The sequence below is a fragment of the Lichenostomus cassidix genome, chromosome 3, assembly GCF_008360975.1.
Source record: "Lichenostomus cassidix isolate B80296 chromosome 3, HeHo_3.0, whole genome shotgun sequence".
Lineage (NCBI taxonomy): Eukaryota > Metazoa > Chordata > Aves > Passeriformes > Meliphagidae > Lichenostomus > Lichenostomus cassidix.
In genome coordinates, this window is record NC_139483.1 from 62,425,703 (window position 1) to 62,443,874 (window position 18,172).

An 18,172-nucleotide genomic window follows, 5' to 3' on the forward strand; every position below is an offset into this window, starting at 1 on the left:
TTTTTTAGGTTTATTCATTTAAAACAAATTATTAATAAAATAGGAATAGTAGATTCTGTGATCATATGTCATTTGTTGATTTTTTTTCTTAACTGAGAGAAATTAAAGTGCTTCATTTTTGAGTCCTCTAGGCTGGCAATTGATTCTTATGAAAAGCAATTTTGTTTAGCTAGGGAAACTTTTTACTATTTGGAACCACATTACATGTCATTTGCAGGTACATTTGGTAGCTAAAGTGATGTAGGTGCTCCTTTGAAAATCTTTTCATGTGGAAAAAATTGCAAAGAATACATTAGTCCCTGAGTTTTCTTTCTGGGAGAAACATGACTGCCCTGAGGTAGTAGCTTCCAGTGCCCCAGGCACCACTTTTGTAACTCCTGTATCCAGAAGCTCTCGTATTTTTTTCAAAACCATGCGTTACCCTCAGTGGAACAATTAGAAGCCTTGATCCTTTAGCAAGACTAAGTGCAGAGGCATCTTCTCTCTGCTCATTGCTGGTGTCTTTTGTTTGGTTTGCAAAGGCAGTGTGCAAAGCTTTGCTTGGCCGAAACTTCCAAATGCCCTTTTGTTCCAATGCTGACTGAGTGGCTTTTGGATTCTTTGGGGATTTTTTGTTAGCCATTGCCTTTGTCAACTGGTCTGGCACTTGATAGCAATTGCCACTCGTTTGGATACACATTCTCATCGAAGCATAGGCTCTTACTCAAAGCGTAATAAAGAATAAATCAGATTGTTAATGTAGGCTCTGATGTTAAATGTTTTGAGGCTGTCCCCCATGATGATGGCACTGAAATTGTTTAAGGAAAGATTTGCATTGGATTTCACTTTTGTTGTACATACTCACTTAGTGATAAAGAGATCCTGCTACTGCAAAGAGGTTCCAGTCCTTGTTTTATTGCTCTTCAGCTTTTAATATGTATTCCTGAGAGCTACAAAAAAGTGCCTTACCTTGTCCCCCAGCTGAGCTCTCAACAAATATCATGCTATATGTTTTGCATTGGCCTGAATCAGCCACATCTATGTAGAAGGCAGTAACTGCAAGCCAAGTGCAAACCTTTTACTAAAGACCAGTTTAGTCCTCTCTTTCAACAGCATGTCACTGTCTATAGCACAGATGTAAGCATTTGTGTTGAGTTGGCCATTTTGTGCTGTATTCACATATCTATTACTGAGATTGTAGTATAGTTCACTTTGGATGTGCTGCTTTCTGTTTTCTATATGGAGGAAATTTCATGCTGCTTATATAATGAAATTTCTTCTTCTTTTGCAGGACTATGTACAGACTGGGACTGAGTTACGTTTTTTAATAGCACCCCACATGGGTGCTGTGTTTTGAATTTGTGACTAAAAGCATATTGATAACACAGTATGTTTCTGCTGACATTGTGCAAACAACTGCTCAACATCAGGGCTTTCTTTTTTATCCCCCTTCCCCAGGAAGAGGCTGGGAATGTGCAAGAGGTTGGGAATGAACACAGCTGGGACAGCTGACCTGAGCTGACCAGAAGAATGTTTTATACCATATAACATCCCACTCAATAATAAAAATGGAGGGGCTTGGAGGTTGGTTTTGCAGGTCTCATTGGTTGGAGACTGGCCAGGCACTGGTCCACTTGTTGAAGGTGGTGAAGGGAGTGAACAGGGTGGTGTCAGACTGTTAAAACTGCTGTGTTCAAGAACAGTATCTTGGATCTTTCACCACCAGCTGAGCATTAGCAGATATCCCTGAAGTGAGGACAGAACATCAGAGTGGCTTTGGAAAGAACTTATATTATGAAAGTAATGAGGAATAGTGTATGTAGTGTAGTGGAAACTGCAGAAACATAGAATTCAGTTAACCATAATAAATGTTGTGTTTGAGAGAGATGTGATTTGACATTAGGAAAAAGAACAAAGGGCATTCTGTTTTGTGTTCTTAAAAGGAATTAATAGAAAAAGTATAGAGAAGTTAATAAGCGATCCTCATAATACACGTTTTTAGCAACTCGGAGTAAATCATGGGCAGTTTAATTATATTATTTTCGGGAAAAGAATTTAGAGGAGCAACATAAAAATTAGCAAGGTTTATTTACCATCTGATTTATATCATATGAGGGACCTTCTGTTCTGTCATAAATCAAGTAGTCATTATGATTCCACATACCAAAACCAATGAGATGGTCTGTTTTTGGAGCTAATACTAGTTAGAATGCCTTCTTTTAGATTAGGGATTTCCAGAGTGAAGTATTAATTGTGAAATTGTAATTGAAGGGGTAGAATCTAGGGAGCACCTTCCAAGAAAGATGGATAGGGCAGGAAATGCAGAAATCAGAGCAAAATTAGTTATTGCTACCATAGTTTCACAACTATGATATGTATTTTGATATTTCTGAATTTCTTTAAAACTACTCTTCTATAAAAGACTGCCTTCAGATAATCTCTTATTTTCTATGCATTACAGTTTGTTCCTGGGTGTATGCTATATCTTATTAGAAGTGATCACAGAACTATATAATCAGAATTGAAAGGTAGATGGAAGATTGTGTAGTAAAACTGCTCTGCTCAAAGTGTGTTCAACTACCGAGTATTACTCAGGGCTTTGTCTATTCTGGTTTGTAATATTGTCAAGGCTGGTGATCCTGCAGTATCTCTGGACAATTTGTTCTACTGTTTTACCACTGTCAGAGTATATTAAAATGGAATTTTCTGTCTTTCCGTTCATGCCCATTGCATGTAGTCCCTTCACTGGGTATCACTGAGAAGAGTCTGACTCAGTTTTCAAACTTTCCTTTTCGAGATTTATACACATTGACAGGATCTCCCTTGAGGATCCTCTTCTCCAGGCTGGGCAGTCACAGCTCTCTCAGCCTTTCCCTATATCAGATGGCCCAAGCCTTGATCGTTTTTTTGGCCTTTGCTGGACCTGCTCCAGTGCATCCATGTAATACTGTTACTGGGGAGCCCAGAACTAAACCCAGCACTCCAGGTATGACTTCACCAGTACCAGTGGAGGGGCAGGGTCACCTCCCTCAAGGGACTTTCGGCAGCACTTTTTGTTACACAGCCCAGGATGGCATTGGCCTTCCAAGGGCATGTTGCTGGCTCATGTTCAACCTAGTGACTATCAGGACCCCCAAGTCCTTGTCTGCAAAGCTGCTTTCTGACTGATTGGCCCCCAGCCTGTACTGTTGCATTGGCTTCTTCCCAGGTAGAAGATCTTCATCAAAGCGTATCTTCCAATTTTCAGCAGTATTCGTATTGGGAATTCAGTCTTCGGCTTTCCAAACAAAATTTTAAAATATATCTCCAAAATATATGCTTAGATCTTACTGTATTATATTGGCAAAGATTTTATACATTCTTATAAGCATGCACTTCTTATAGATGAGATATTGAGATGGAGAGTCTGATCCAATTCTTATGTTCCAAATGCAATTAGAAATAAATAAAATCTCCATAGTTGTATTCAAGCATGGTTACAAATATACGCACTATAAAATGTGATTTTTTTTTAACTGCAAACTTTAGTCTATACATTTGTGACTTTGGAAGGTAATTAATGGAATATTACATTTAGCCAAATAACGTATACTTAAATAATAACATTTTTTAAATGCATTTTTCTATATAGGTGAAAATTGCATTTGAATGCCCAAGCAGCATCTGCTCTTGTTAGATCTTGTACATTTCATACCACTATTCCATCCACCTAAATTTATTTGCTTATGGTTGGTTTGTTTTGGTTGTTTTTTGCTCTGCTTTGCCTATCAGAGGAGATGTTATAAAGCATTCTCAGCTACCAGTCTTCTCCCAAGTGGTTTTTAACTGCTGGAAACAGGTCTTTGCCATTTATTGTACTTAAAAGAAGAAATTATCCATCTTTGTAATGGTTTCAGTGCTCTTTCCTGGGTTTTTTTCTTCTAAATAGTAATAGTAAAAATCATAGTTGAGCTGTCATTTTGTCTTCTGTAATTTAGAAAAGTACTGAGAACAATCTGATGTCACAAAATAGTTAATGTAAAAGAAATAAAACCTGAAGAGTACTGAAATTGAACAGATCAAGTTGTATTAAAAAACAACAGAAAAAACCTAAAGAGAGGTATTCTCATCTTGACGGTTTAATCCTTGGCCACAACTGTATGAATTTGCAGGTGTTAAATTATTGAGAGAATGGTTTATGAATTTTTGCTGTTGTCAGTAGAAGCATATTGGGAATTACAGAGAAGAAAATAAGCTTTGACTAACAGACTATGAATTTAAAACAGTGTACTTTCTAGTTCATATCAAGTCTTATGTAAATGAAAAATATAATGCTGATCAGACTTAATTTATGTAGCATTTTATGACTGTGTTAAACAGGAAATAAAATCAGTAACAAGAATGTTTAGTTACATTGTTTTCCTTGAACTGGAAGCCCTCAATGAAATTATTCCATTGTGGTATTAGAATGAATAGATTAGTTAAAAGAAAAAGTAATGCAATTGGGATTGCTTTACTTCAGATTTATATGAAAATATATTGGAGTACTTACCCTGTTAATTTGCCCCAAAGTTATGAAAGAAAATTGTATATTATGTACTGTCTTGTGCACTGGTTATTATTAATTTCATTTACCATTTGTATTTCTCTGAAAAAAACCCTGCCCAGCCGATTTGTTGGTTATGTTACATGTTAAATGGTTCATTGCTTTTGAACTGAGTTAAATTTGATTATACAGAAGGGCTTAAGAGCCTATTTTCCAAAGGAAAGATACTTTCTTACCTCTCTGCCTTCCTCCCCTTCATACAGCCTGATTCAGAGTTGCCTTTCCAGCCTATTACTGTATAATTTCCTTACATTTCACATCGAATCTCTTAGTAAGCTTCTGTCACTTTTGTTATTCTGTGGTGTAAACTCAAAAAGCAGACTGAGCTGACCAGTGGGTATTTTCTCTGGTTGTTCAGTGCACACAAAAAATCTGTTGGTAACCATTCCCTGTTTGCTTAAGGTCGTGCCACTTGAGTGGCTAAAAAGGACATAAAAGAGTATTTCTGACCTAGTTATGTGTGGGGTTTTTAGACACTTCAAGTGGGTTTTTTTTGTTGTTTTTTTTCTCCCCTCCCTTTCCATTGCAAGATCTCATAAACAGTCTTACTCTGTGTTACTGGAGTCCTGACTGATGTGCTATCATTTCAATTGTCCTTCTGCAGGCTGTTAAATGTGATGTGCTGTGAGCTCAATACACTTTTACTCTTGGAGACTCAGTATAAAATATCAAAAGTTTTACTAACTGCTCAGGAGGAAAATGTCACAGAAACTTCAGAAGGACCAGGGTAAGAAGTATCTGATGTAAATGTTATTTTATATATCAAACTCTTCGTCTGTGAACAAATGCATGGATGCCTTAGTGGCTTTAGATATACAAATGCTTTCACATAAGTTGGCTGCTAATGTCCATAAGTTTTCTTGCAGTCAGGTTTGTCAGCAGTTTTAAATTATGAAAATATACAATAGCCTTCCTTTCTCCCATGTTCACTCCAAAAGTATAAGAAATAAAAAAGCAATTATTTTTCTACATTTTATTTGTGTTACTCTTAAGTTGTTTCTTAAATAAAGTGTGGATGTAAATATGCCTTTTAATTTTATATTTTTTAATGTTACATGTTTAATATAAAATCAGGGTATTGTTTTAATGTTCATGAATTAAAGACATCATCATGACCTTGGGGTTTTTGTCAGGGAGTGTTTTTGCTGTTGTTATTGTTTGCTTTGTAGCTTTGTCAACTCTCCAACAGTTTATTTGTAACTCAGTCAACTCCAACTTCTGTGACTTTCCACTACAGTTTTCTAAATAAAATTGCACAGTGCATCCTTTCAAGAGGAAAAAAATATTTTTGGGACAGAAGCAGACAGTCATCTAGTTAGAGACATTTTTTTCTTTCTCACAGCATGCTGGGTTTTAAGTATTTTCCTCTTACTGTTTGTTATGTGAGACCATTACAAAATGTAAGTCAAACAGTATAGGTGAAGATGATAGTTATTTGCTATTTGAAAATGAAACTACTTTTTCCCTACTAAGGCGAAAGTTTCATTAAGAAACTTGGTGAATAAAAACTGGGGTTTGCTGCTTTCAAAAATTTTGTACCTTGGGCTGCACAGTGACTTCAGATAGCAAGCTGGCTGTGTTTCAATTAACAAATAACTCTGCTTATTTGTGACAGCAGAAGTCTACTGGTGGGCCAAATAAGGAGCAAATTTTGATAGTCCATTAATTGTCACTGCCCTAATTATATAATTTTTATGAGGGCATGACAAAGCTTGTGAAATTTTCTACTCTTTTGTGTCCAGTAATTGCTCAAGTGTTTCTAATCAGTAGTAGGTAGGGAAGTGCAAAGTTAAAATAATGCTTGGAGAGATCTCAAAATGCTTCATGCTTCTGTTTTATTCTATTTTTGTTTTTCTATTTATGCCTATGTGTATTTCAGGTTGTGTTTTAACTCCAGTATGTTTCTCAAAATATTCTTGCTTAAAGTTTTCAATATTAAACTGTCAGTAAATCAAAGCAGTTCTAATTTTTGAAGGTTTTTTCTGTTTTGTTTGGGTTTTTTTTTTCCACAGAGTTTTCATCATTGATGCTCTGTCAGTGGAGAGAAACCATGTTCTTGTAAGGATAAATCTGATCGGAGGACCACAGGAAAGGATTTTGCCTTTGAGAGCATTAGATAAGGTTAGAACCTAAAGTTTACCTGGTTTTCTTTCTGTAACTCCTGCCGTCATTAACTAAACATATTTGTTCATAATTTGGCGTGTGCAAAATTATTTAACATTAAGAAATACCAAACCACCCATACCTTTATAAAATGTTAATATTTTAAAGAAGTGATACACTGAGAAAATAGATTGTTCCCTCTGTCTGGGGATTGGCATGCACCTAGGACATGCTACATTCAGATGATGAGTTTATTTTGCTCCATTTTAATGTTACTTTAAAGTGAATACGATTTTTATTTTATTTTTACTTTTATATTTCTGTGTTTTCTTTACTAGCTTTCCATTTAACTTCATTTTATTTGATATTTTTTCAATGCTTGAGTTTTCATATGCAGTACCTAATACCTGGAGCTTTCATGGATGTTCTAACAATGGAGTCTTTGTTAAGCAACTCCTTTAAGTGTTCCAACTTGTCACTGGCTGTCAGTCTCATAAAGATGAAATGCAAATTACTGTCAACACAAGAAGGACACCTAGATCAATGTGTAAAATTGGAAATATAGTGCAGTAGGTTGTTTGGTTTGGGTTTTGTATAATTTTTATAAAACTTACAATTTCCTTTGTGGTTGAAAAAAGGAACTGTAAAATCAAAAGTGTCAGTGGTATATACCATAAAAAATTATCTTCTTGAATGCTTTTTGGATTTTGTAACTTTTTTTTAGTTATGGGACATCTAATTGGAAATTGTAGTATCTATCAAGCATAATTTTGGTGTATAGTCAGTAATATTGGGAACTGTGCCTTTGTGTGTTAATTGAGAAAAAGCTATTCATTCTTCTCCTAAATAAGTTTATTTCTGGTCCTGTTTCTAGGGCAGTGGTCTATATCCTTGGCCAATGTTTTCATCGTTCCCAGTACCAAAGTGCTATCTTCCAGAAATTCCTAGGAAAGCTGAAGTCAGACGAGGTACATACAAAGCATGGAAGCAGTGTAGATATTGTACAAGCATCTCAGCAATTTTAAAATTTCTTTATCCTTCCTCCCTGCACCCTGTTCCCAACCCTCACATCCCACAGATTAAAATCTCATTAAGTACTTAAGGTTATTTTGTTGTTGGCTGCAATTGTAGCTAAATAAGTTGGTTTGGTTTTGCTTGTCTGGCTTTGTGCAACTGTCAGTCTGCAAAGCTCTGTTTGGTAATCTAATTCTTATGCAAACTTCAAGATTAACCTCTTGGCTTGTCTCGGGTGGGTGACTCATAAGGTACATTTATATCATCTCTCTAGTAACTGAAGCAAGACAGTTTGCTTAAAGTACAGAGTTTTTTGTACACTATTTTTGTGATTCACATCCCTGTGTTTACAGAGCTTGGTGGTGTGTGAAATAGACAGCGTTTAGGGTAGTTGGTTTCCACACTGAACATCAATTTGGAATGTGAGCAGACTGAAGAATCCTTTGAAGAACTACCTAGGCACAGCAGTTTAATTCACACTGAGAAACCATTTTAAGGTTTTAGTTTGCATAGACAATGCAAAAGAATCTGATGAATGGTGTAGTAAATAAATAATTCATTGTATTTGTTCATGTTTACTATATCCCTGAGGTGAACTTACTAGAAATTACATGTGAATTTCCTGAGCAGAGACAGATTTATGTAAGTGATAGAATTCTGCATTAACTATGGAATATCAAATAGTCTGTTTGTAAATATGTGGGGAAAAAATTTAAAAAGGTGATTCCCTGATCTTACCGGGAAAAGGCCATATAGTTATAAAAGAAGGGAGTTTTCTGTACCTTAGCTTTTGTAATACTGTTCCAGGCTTCCCAAGGCAAGTTTCATAAGACAACAATCAGATAGTGATAAAGTGGGTGTCTTCAAGGAGGCAGTAGTGTTGCTCTTGAGTTGGAAAAGTGTACTGTATTCCTCAGAATGTGTTCGGAGGATCCCTCTGTTCTCTTGTTCAGAGTAATTCTGTTGCTCATTATTACCCCATGGCATGATGGAATAGATATTACAGTTGTCACTTTTGTGGGTGACAGGCAACTGGGAAAACTTGGGCAAAACTTCGGCTAACAGTAAATTTGCTGAAATGAAGTTTCAAAGGTTTGCAAATGAGTTTGATGAAGAATTGAAATATTGGTATGAAAGAAATGCTTTACTTTGGAATGGCATTTTTGATATTGAAGGTAATTGAAGTAAATGATTATATAACTGCAAAATGAAGAGAACATTTGGTTTTCGAGTCAAAATATTTTGTGGTTTTTATTTGAAAAAAGGCAAACAGGACATTGAAAGTGTTCTATTTCAGTACTCAGGTTGAAAAAAGCCCTCCCAATTGCAAACATATGATTTGCCAGATGGAAGTTTTCAGGATATGTAAGTTATTTAGAAAGAAAGTATTAGAATAAAGAGATCAAAAATGAAAAGAATTAAATTAATGAATGTCTATCTGGTTTTTGGGAAAAAAGAAAAAAAGAGTATGAATAGTAAAGGGAAAATACCTGAACTGTATCCTTAAGCGCTATGATATAATGTGATAATGATAATAGTGATAGAAGTTTTGTCTCATAAGACGGGTTAAAAATATGATTACAAGATAGCTCTGTAAGTTACATTTATACAAAATCTTCTTACAACTCCTTTGTTGTGAATATTCAGAATTCATGTTGTTACTTACTCAGATTGCTCAGGATGGAGAAAAATACTCATTAAATTCTCATTCTGCTTTAGGGCAAGGAACAGGACAGGGTTCACGTAGGCTTCTGAATGGCAAGAGTTTGGCAGCCGTGGTGTGGGTGGGAATGCATGACTGTTTCATTGTATCTGTGGTCAAGGATCAAAGGCCAGCACAGTATCTCTGTGGTTCCCTGAACCTGTGTTTAGATTTTGTGTTGTGGTGTTTGATTATGTAACCTGTGAGGTATCATTCCTATCCTCTTATTTTGACTGTTTCTATGACATGAATAATTAAGCCTGGTAGCTTCTTAACAGATTATTGTTAAAGAATGTATAGTTTCTTTGGCTGAAAAAGCTGTAACTGTAGATTTTATTCTGTTTGTCCTGACCTCTTATTTGTGTCCTCTTTTATTGCTGAGGTGACATGAGAAGCTTACCTTTTCTTTGTTCTTTGTAAATGTATCGTGTATCCATCACATAATTGTGATGTCAGGTGTAAAAACATAACCTGGGTTCATTTTGTTATATATTTATAGAACAGATACTAGAGATGGCTGGTGAGAGTTTAAAAAAAAAAAAGTTTACAGACGTGCTCTTGAATATGATACTGCTGATACTGTTGTTTCTAACCCTCCCTTCAGATGGGGTTGAAGGACAGATGCAACAACAGAACCTTTGTTTCCCAGAAGGTTGTCTCAGCTAATGGAAGAGTGCAAGCTGAAACTGCTAACTGAATATTTTGGAACTAGTATAGTCAAATATAGGTCAGGGAACAGGAAGCTTCATTTCTACAGCCCTAAACCTCATTTAGCCTATGACTGTATCTGGTATAATGGAAACTATGGATAAAACTGAAGGTATTGCATGAGGGGTGTTTAAGCCAAAGGACTTACTATTCACACTGAGTTTTCTATAATGAAAACCCAAAAAATGGGCAGGGTTTTTATGTTATTAACTGTTTTGAACGACAGTGCTAAATGTGCAACGTTGACACCTTTTTGGTTCAATTTGGGGTGCAAAGGGAGGAGAACTAATGAGCTGTAAGGAAAAGCAGAGCAGTAGTAACTCTGACAGTGTAAGGAACATGTTTCCTAGCACCAAGGCCTGAAGTCTGCATCTTAGAGAGCTCATTTTTAACACTCTTACTATTATTCTGTACTATTGTAGTGACCACAGACACTGGCAAGTGGATATTTTGACTCACTGAATAAAAAATTACTCCATTGTCGTTTATGTTGGTAAATTTTGTAACTGCATTGGAGTCGTGGAGTATCTCTTCCATTTCATGCGGACACTTTGAGTGAGCAGACTCGCCCAAAAAATATATTTTTATTTGAGGAAAATTTGTAGTGTGTCAGTGTTTACAAATGTCTGTCCTGGTTTTGCAGTTGTTGGGTATCTGTCTGTATGGGATATGTGTCTGTAGGAAGGATATATGAAAAAATAAATTTGGTTGATTGTATATTAATATGCTCTGATCATTTCAGCCAGTAGTTAGAGTTAGAAAACTATTGGATAGCAGTATATTAATGATTCACTTCTGTCAAAGATAATTGATAGTGAAACTTCAAATAATTTATGTGAATCATTATTTATACGTGAAAATTAATTATGCCTTTTCCACCTGTTTACACTGCAGCCAGATACCCCGTTGCTTTTCTTTTTTCTATTGTTCAATTATTAATTCATTAGGATAATTTGAGGAAGAACTTTTAAGTAGTTTTCAAAGAGTGATACAATCCTTCTATATTCAGGATACAACTGTGAAAAGGTTATTATTTTTTACTTGTAATATTAACTATCATGTAGATTATAAAAAGCTAAACTCTTTAGAACTCTGTTAAACTGTAATATTCACTGTTTTATCTGCACAGATGTTTTCCTTTTCTACTCCTAGCTCTACAGTTCTGACAGTTGATAATGAGTGTGGCTGAAGAATAATGTCCATAAATGTATTGTGCATTCACTGCTTAGCATTTCCCTAAACATAGGTACCCCACCATTCATAAATTTTATTTTCTTCTCAACTCACACAGTCCACAATTGTTACCAAAAGTCTGTGGTTATTTCTTAAGAAAAATATTTTGATAATTTGTCTCAGACACTGTTCTCTGCTTAATCTCACACTGTTCTTTGCTTTTTACTTTTAACTTGAATGGGAACTTGCTGCCATGTTTCTGGTTTGTTTTTTTTTTTTTTTGTTGAGGGCATCCTGTTTGTTTGTTTGCTTGTTTGTTTTGTTTTGAGGTTTTACTGGTTTTTTGTTTGGTTTCATTTATTAAATCTGATTTCAGCCTTTTTTTTTTAATACCTGTCTGCTATTAGCAGTCTCTTTTTAATTTTTTTTCTAAACTTTCTCTGTCAAAGAATTAGGTATGTTTTCTTACCTGTTATCCCTTACAATTTCACATAAATGTCTTTATCACCTACACTTCCTTGGCTTGTCATCCTTTCTTTGTTTGTCTTAGTATTCATGTATGAGCCTGTTGCCTTTTGCTTTTAAGTCCACTCAATTAACAAAAGATGAAAGAGTAGTAAGGTCTGTGAGAAATGTACACGAGGTTTCCTCATTATATAGCTCTGTATGGATTTGTTTCTATGTACTAGTCAAATATAATGTAGTTAGGTTATTCATCTCACAACTTAGATTTTGAATAAAGATACACATGGATTTACAGATCTTAGTTATTAATCACAGAAAAACACTTCTACCACAAAGCACAATCAGATGAGAAGGGGCTTGTTGTATTTCTGATGTTTTCTAAACTATTGATGAATTTTTCCATGTCTTACCTGCCTCAGAAACAAAAGGTAGCTAAAGAATTATTTGAAGAATTATAAAGCAACATCTTTTAGGGAAGGAGATAATTTTAAACTTTCAGTTATGGTGTAGTGGTTCAGATTTCATACATACAAGTAACTGTAGCTCAGTTATAGTGCAATTTTACAGCTTCATAAACTAGTAAATGTGGGAGTTTTGTTTGTTTGTTTTTTCATGGGCCTACAGAGAACAACCAATGCTAACACAAAGTAAGTATAAGTAAGGGATGGGATGGCAAAACTTCATATGAGGAAGAAGGAGTGCAGCATGTTAATTTGACATTAGCTTCTTTTCAATCATGACCATTTTTTAAAGCTTACTAGCATCAGTAGAGGAAGGTTTTAGTCATTTTCTTCCTCATATTTTCTCTTCTTTCCATTTTTTTTTTCTACTACCTCCTTCACCTTCTGTCCTTCACCTCATTCAGCAGTTCTGGTACTTTTTTCCAGGAAAAAATCATTAATGTAGGATAACTAGTAAACTCATTTAGTGACATTGCAGAAAAGAGAAGAAATAAAAGGAGGACTTCTAGTTTTGGCATTGGTGTGTGTTTAGAACAGCTCTAGTGGTAGTGGTAGTGTGACAGCCCACCCTTAATAACAAATGATTTATATAGCCCAGAACTTTGTGGTTGTTTATGTTTCAGCTACATGGTAATACTGTTGGGCAAGTTATAGTGGCTTCCTAAATTGTGAAAGTGAGCTGGCATCATGAGTTTTGTAAGCAGTTTTCAACCCAAAAAAATCCCTATGTTCTGTCTATTTATTTTTTTTTTGTACTGTGATGATCTGCTGGTAGAAGTGATAGTCCACATTTAATGACAACTTAAGGGAAGGAAGTGGTTTACCTGGAAGAAAATAAGATGCAGTAAGTTTCCACAATATGATACCAGTTACAGTATGTATTGGATGTATTAAATGCATGACTGCACTGCAGTATTTTGGTTGCATGGGTCTCTGGTAAACTGGCTGATTAAATCTCAACTTGTAGTCTCTGATCCTTGTCTGCCAAACTGAATTGCCACAATCCTTGAGGAAATAAAATAACTATTTAGCTTTTACAGGGGACCATTGCTTTGCAGTTCTAGGATTTTCTTCAATACTTACCTGTTACGGGAATAACAGAAAAGGGCAGAGAATAAATGGAAATCCTGCTGATAATACTATAAGAGTTAATCCTTCTTCACATTACATTTTCATAAGCTGTTCTAAGTATCACTACAAGTTATTTGGAAATACATTGAGGACTTACTTATTTGAGGATAACAAAGAAATTTTAGGTTAATTAATTTGGAATCATTATTAATGATAATAATTAAGTTTTTATAATAAGATAATTTTGAAATATTATGTATTGTATAATAAAATCCAATGACAGGGATGCAATCTACTAATTATAAATCATTAAGGTCTTTCGATGAGCTTAAAACAAATTACATGCAAAATCATAATTCTGTTGAATATATTCTAATAATCTTAAAAGAGTAAGATATTTTGAAAATAGTGTTTTGAGACAGAAGTGCTATAAAGTAAAAGTAACAGTAAATACTCTAAATAGACATAGTCTGGCTCAAACAATTGTTGAAGCCTTAATAGGAGTCACCTTTCACAGCAGAATTCATTTCTGTAGTGTCCAAAATGTAGAAACAGAACAAAGGACATCTTGTATGAATAACCTTTGTCACTTTAGCGAATAGTTAGTAGTAGTGTAGGTTGCAATCTTTTCAAAATGCTGGGAACTGCATGTTCCCACAGCAGAGGGACTGTGCACCGCTGGAATGAATGCGTGTGTGTTTTCCTTCTCTCAGGTACCATCTTTATTTTTCCCCTCAAGGTAGCCAGAAAGCATTTCGTACCAGCATCTGGTACTCTGGGAACCAAGTTGCCTGGTGGTTACCAAGTGCCTTGGCAGCCAGGAGGGCCAACCATGTCCTGGAGTGCATCACAGCATTGCCAGCCAGGCAAGGGAGGGAGGGGATTGTCCCGCTCTGCTCTGCACTGAGATGGCCTCACCTCGAGTGCTGGGGGCAGCTTTGAGTACCACAACATGAAAAAGACATTAGGCTGTTAGAGAGTGTCCAAAGGAGGGCAACAAGGATGGTGAAATTCTGAAGGGGAATCTGTATGGGGTGGTTGAGGTCACTTGGTCTGTTCAGCCTGGAGAAGAGGAGACTGAGGGAAGAACTCATTGTGGTCTTCAGCATCCTCACCAGTGGAAGGAGAGGGGCAGCTACCGATCTCTTCACTGTTGTGACCAACGACAAGACTTAAGGAAATGGCATGAAGCTGAGTCAGGAGAGGTTTGATTAGATATCAGAAAAATATTATTCATCCAGAGGGTGGTTGGGCACTGGAACAGGCTCCCCAGGGAAGTGGTCAGAGCACTAAGCCTCTCTAAGTTCAAGAAGCATTTGTACAATGCTCTCAGGTGCATGGTGTGACTCTTGGGGTGTCCTACATAGGGCCAAAAGTTGGACTCAATGATCCTGATCCCTTGCAACTCAGCATATTCTATGATTCTGTAACAGAGAAAACAAAAGCTGCACACACAGGCAAAGCAAACCAAAGAATTACTTCACTGCATCCTGGTGGCAGGCAGGTGTTCAGCCATCTGCAGGAGAGCAGGGCCCCATCACCTGTAATGGTTACTCAGGGAGACAAATGCAACCACCGAATCACTTAAGTTTGAAAAGATGTCAAATATCAGAGTCCAACCTTTGACTGAACACCACCATGTCAGCTGTCATCATGTCAACATCACTCAGAACGTTCCTTCCCTTTCTCTTTCTTCCTCCACCTTATATACTGAGCATATCATATGGTGTAAAATATCCATTTGGTCAGTTTAGGCCACCTATCCCATTTGTGTCTCCTCCCAGTTTGCCACACACCCCCAGCCTCCTTGCCAGGGTAACAGTATGAGAGCAGAAAAGGCCAGATCTGTGTAAGCTCTGTAAGCTCAGCAGTAACAAGAACATCTCCAGATTTATCAACTCTGTATTCAGCACGTATCCAAAACATAGCCCCTTACCAGCCACTGTGAAGAAAATTAATTCTGCCCCAGCCAAAATAAGCACAAAATTCCATCAGTAAGTAGAATTGATATTTCTGTTTTGTATAAAGCAGAATGTCATCAGCCTTAGGAGTGCTTCTCCAGTTTAATTGTCTTAGGAAAAGGCATATATATGTAATCTTTTCTTAGGAGGTCTGCAAAAAATACCTGTTGCAATAGAGTTGGAACTGTGTGTTCTTTGAGGTCCCTTTTGACTCAAACCATTCTATCACTGTATGATCACTACAGAATAACCCTCATTTTTCATTTCTTCTAGATAAAGATCTTGACAAGCTCTTAACACTCTTAAAAAGTCCAGACAAGCCAACCGGCTGGACAGAAACTTGTAGAAAGCAGTTCTGCAAAGTCATGAAAACAGGACCAGATAGCATCAGTGGACCAAGTGAGTATGACTTAATAAGTTTAACAAAGAAAGCAAGCAAAAGACCACTAGTAAGCAGCTGTTCTTTAAAATTTCATTGAGGAATACACCATCTATACTAGTAGTCAATAATTTTGTGTTGATTATGAAAACTATTTCAGTGGGATTTTCCCTAGAAAACATGGTTTATGATACCTCTGTGTTTTTAGTGAAATTTGACAGAGAAAGAGGGCTTAAATATAGGTCTTTGCTTCAGAGACCTAAAGGGTCCATTACTGAGATACTGAGAAAATTACAAAGAGGGCCTGAAAGAAAACAGACATTTTTCAGAGACCAGTCAATGAGTTAACATGGGTTGGGAAATTATATTAATGGCCAATTTCAGCAGAAAATGTCAGAATTAAGCCATACTAAACATCAAAGAACCCACTCATTCAGGTTTTTCCTAATTTTCGTATGCATCTTCTAATGAATAGTGTGGTCATACAGAAGCATGAGTAGGTTAAAAAAACAAGGCAGCGGAAGCAAAAACATAGATCATCCATATGACAGAAATCGTCTGAAGTCAGACATAGTAATTCACTTGTGATAGCACATAAGCTTGTGTAGCCATAAAGAAGCAAGGTATTCTCCGAAATTGCTAGCTGCCATTCCCATAGGAATTCTGATCATGGTCAGATGATCAGTTTGTAGTCTAGCTTGTTGTTTACAGATGCCAAAAGTTGCCCTTTATATTATTCAGGTAAGCAGTTAATACAACTGGCACTGGCAGACCTCTTAAGATGATCTGTATCGGCTTGGAGATATTTCAAAGCTGCAAAATTTCTGCCAGCTCTGTGGTTTGAGACAATATCATGTTCATTGAATCCATTTTATGAGAGACAGCTGTGCTGCTGTGTATCTTTTGCAGCTTGTGAAGCTCTCCCAAATTTCGGAGGAGTTAGAGACTTCAGTCCAGATGCCCAGAAATCAAAGCTTTCTCTATAGTTACAGACGGAGCAATCTCCAAGGTTTACAGAACAAAGATGCACACTTGTGCTTTCTCTATTGTGCCAGTTCTAAGGGGAACTGACATTAACAAGAGCTGGACCAGAACATAACGAGCAAAACCAACATTAGATTCAAGGACTGTATAGTGTAAAGTGTGTTGCTTTGTTAAAAATATTTTGTGATCTGATGTCAGGATTACCAGATCTATAGAACCTGCTTGAACTCTAGCAAAAAATCCTTAAGCAAACTGTACAGTATCACTATCTCTAATTCACCCTTCCCATGTTGATTACTCTCAGATTTACTTGGTCAATACTTCCGTGCTAAACATTCTGGTAATGCATTGCTTTTGGGAATGTCCTTAGATTGGTTTTTTCTCTGCTAAAGCATCACCTCTGACTGTAGCTTTGAAGTAGTTTCTGAGCACAAAAACCAAGATCCAGTTTTGAAAGGCTTGATTGAGTTGCTAAAGGGAGTTACAAAACCTTCCTTAGGCTTGCATGTCTTTTAATGCATAAGGACTGAAAGTTTGGGATTTTTCTTCATCTCCTAAATACAAAACATACTGTAGACAAGCAGCTTCTACAGTCTATTGTTCTAAGCACAATAACCTATGACAAAGATGTTCTTCCAGTCATTCCTTCCTTAAAGGTGCTATGGATTTGTTGATGCTAAGTGTAGAGCTGCTTGTTGCCTTTGGGTCACTTATCAGCAAGAGAACCATGGGGAGAGCCTTTGGTCACGTTAAGTCTTTGCTTCTTTTGGACTGCTCTTCACTTGTGGCCTCCCTGAAGTGTCGTTAGTACATCTAGATAAGAGTTTTCTGTGTATTGGCATCTAAGCTTTGGCAGGAAGAGAAACAGGCAAATCAATTCCTCTGAGCACTAGCTTAGATTTATGTAGAAAATTATTTGTGTGTGTGAATGTAAGCTTAGTATACTGCAATTTCCAGTTCACATGACTGGGAAGTGGTTTGTTTGTTGTTTTTTGGGTTTTTTTCCTGTTGAATGAGAATCTCATCTTGACTATTTTAGCCATGACTTATTCAATTCTCTGCTCCTTTTTGTCCTTTGGGTATAGCAGAAGGTTTTTCTGTTTTCAACTCCAGCAACTTCTTTCGTGTGCTCCGTTAATGTTGTATAATGTTGTAATGTTGTAGTGTTGACCTCTGGGCAGATTCAACATCCTTATTCCTCTCCTCTTTTAGGAGACTTAGAACTCAAAGCAAAATAAATTAAGGGTGTTGCAGACATCATATCAATTATATGCTGATATTCTTCCCTTTACAATGAAATACTCAGACTCCATATTCTAATAGTTCTTCTCAAGCTTTGTATCCAAATGTGATGTGCACAGGGATAGTAATGTTACTTGTTCTATAGAGTCTCTTAGAGTTTCCTATCTCCCTGAGGATCTGAGATCCCTGAGGATCTCCCTGAGTATTCTTTAGGGCCTATTAATTTCCCTCCAAATTGTTTTTTTCTTAGTAAAAAACAACTAACCAAGAAAACAAAAGATAGCAGCTCTTGAAATTGCATGTGAGACCTTACTGTAAATCAGGAATTTTCTTCAGTTTCTACAA

General features: G+C 36.4%; 1 protein-coding gene across 5 annotated transcripts in view; it reads left to right on the forward strand.

The window, feature by feature from the left end:
* Positions 1–18,172, forward strand: part of TBC1D32 (TBC1 domain family member 32) — a 70,507-nt gene that overhangs the window by 32,042 nt on the left and 20,293 nt on the right. For all 5 annotated transcript variants that reach the window (XM_085056081.1, XM_085056084.1, XM_085056083.1 and 2 more), the window contains exons 24-27: positions 5,169–5,291; positions 6,577–6,685; positions 7,542–7,635; positions 15,496–15,621. In XM_085056081.1, the coding sequence (XP_084912207.1) occupies positions 5,169–5,291; positions 6,577–6,685; positions 7,542–7,635; positions 15,496–15,621 (452 nt within the window). The remainder of the gene's footprint in view (positions 1–5,168; positions 5,292–6,576; positions 6,686–7,541; positions 7,636–15,495; positions 15,622–18,172) is intronic.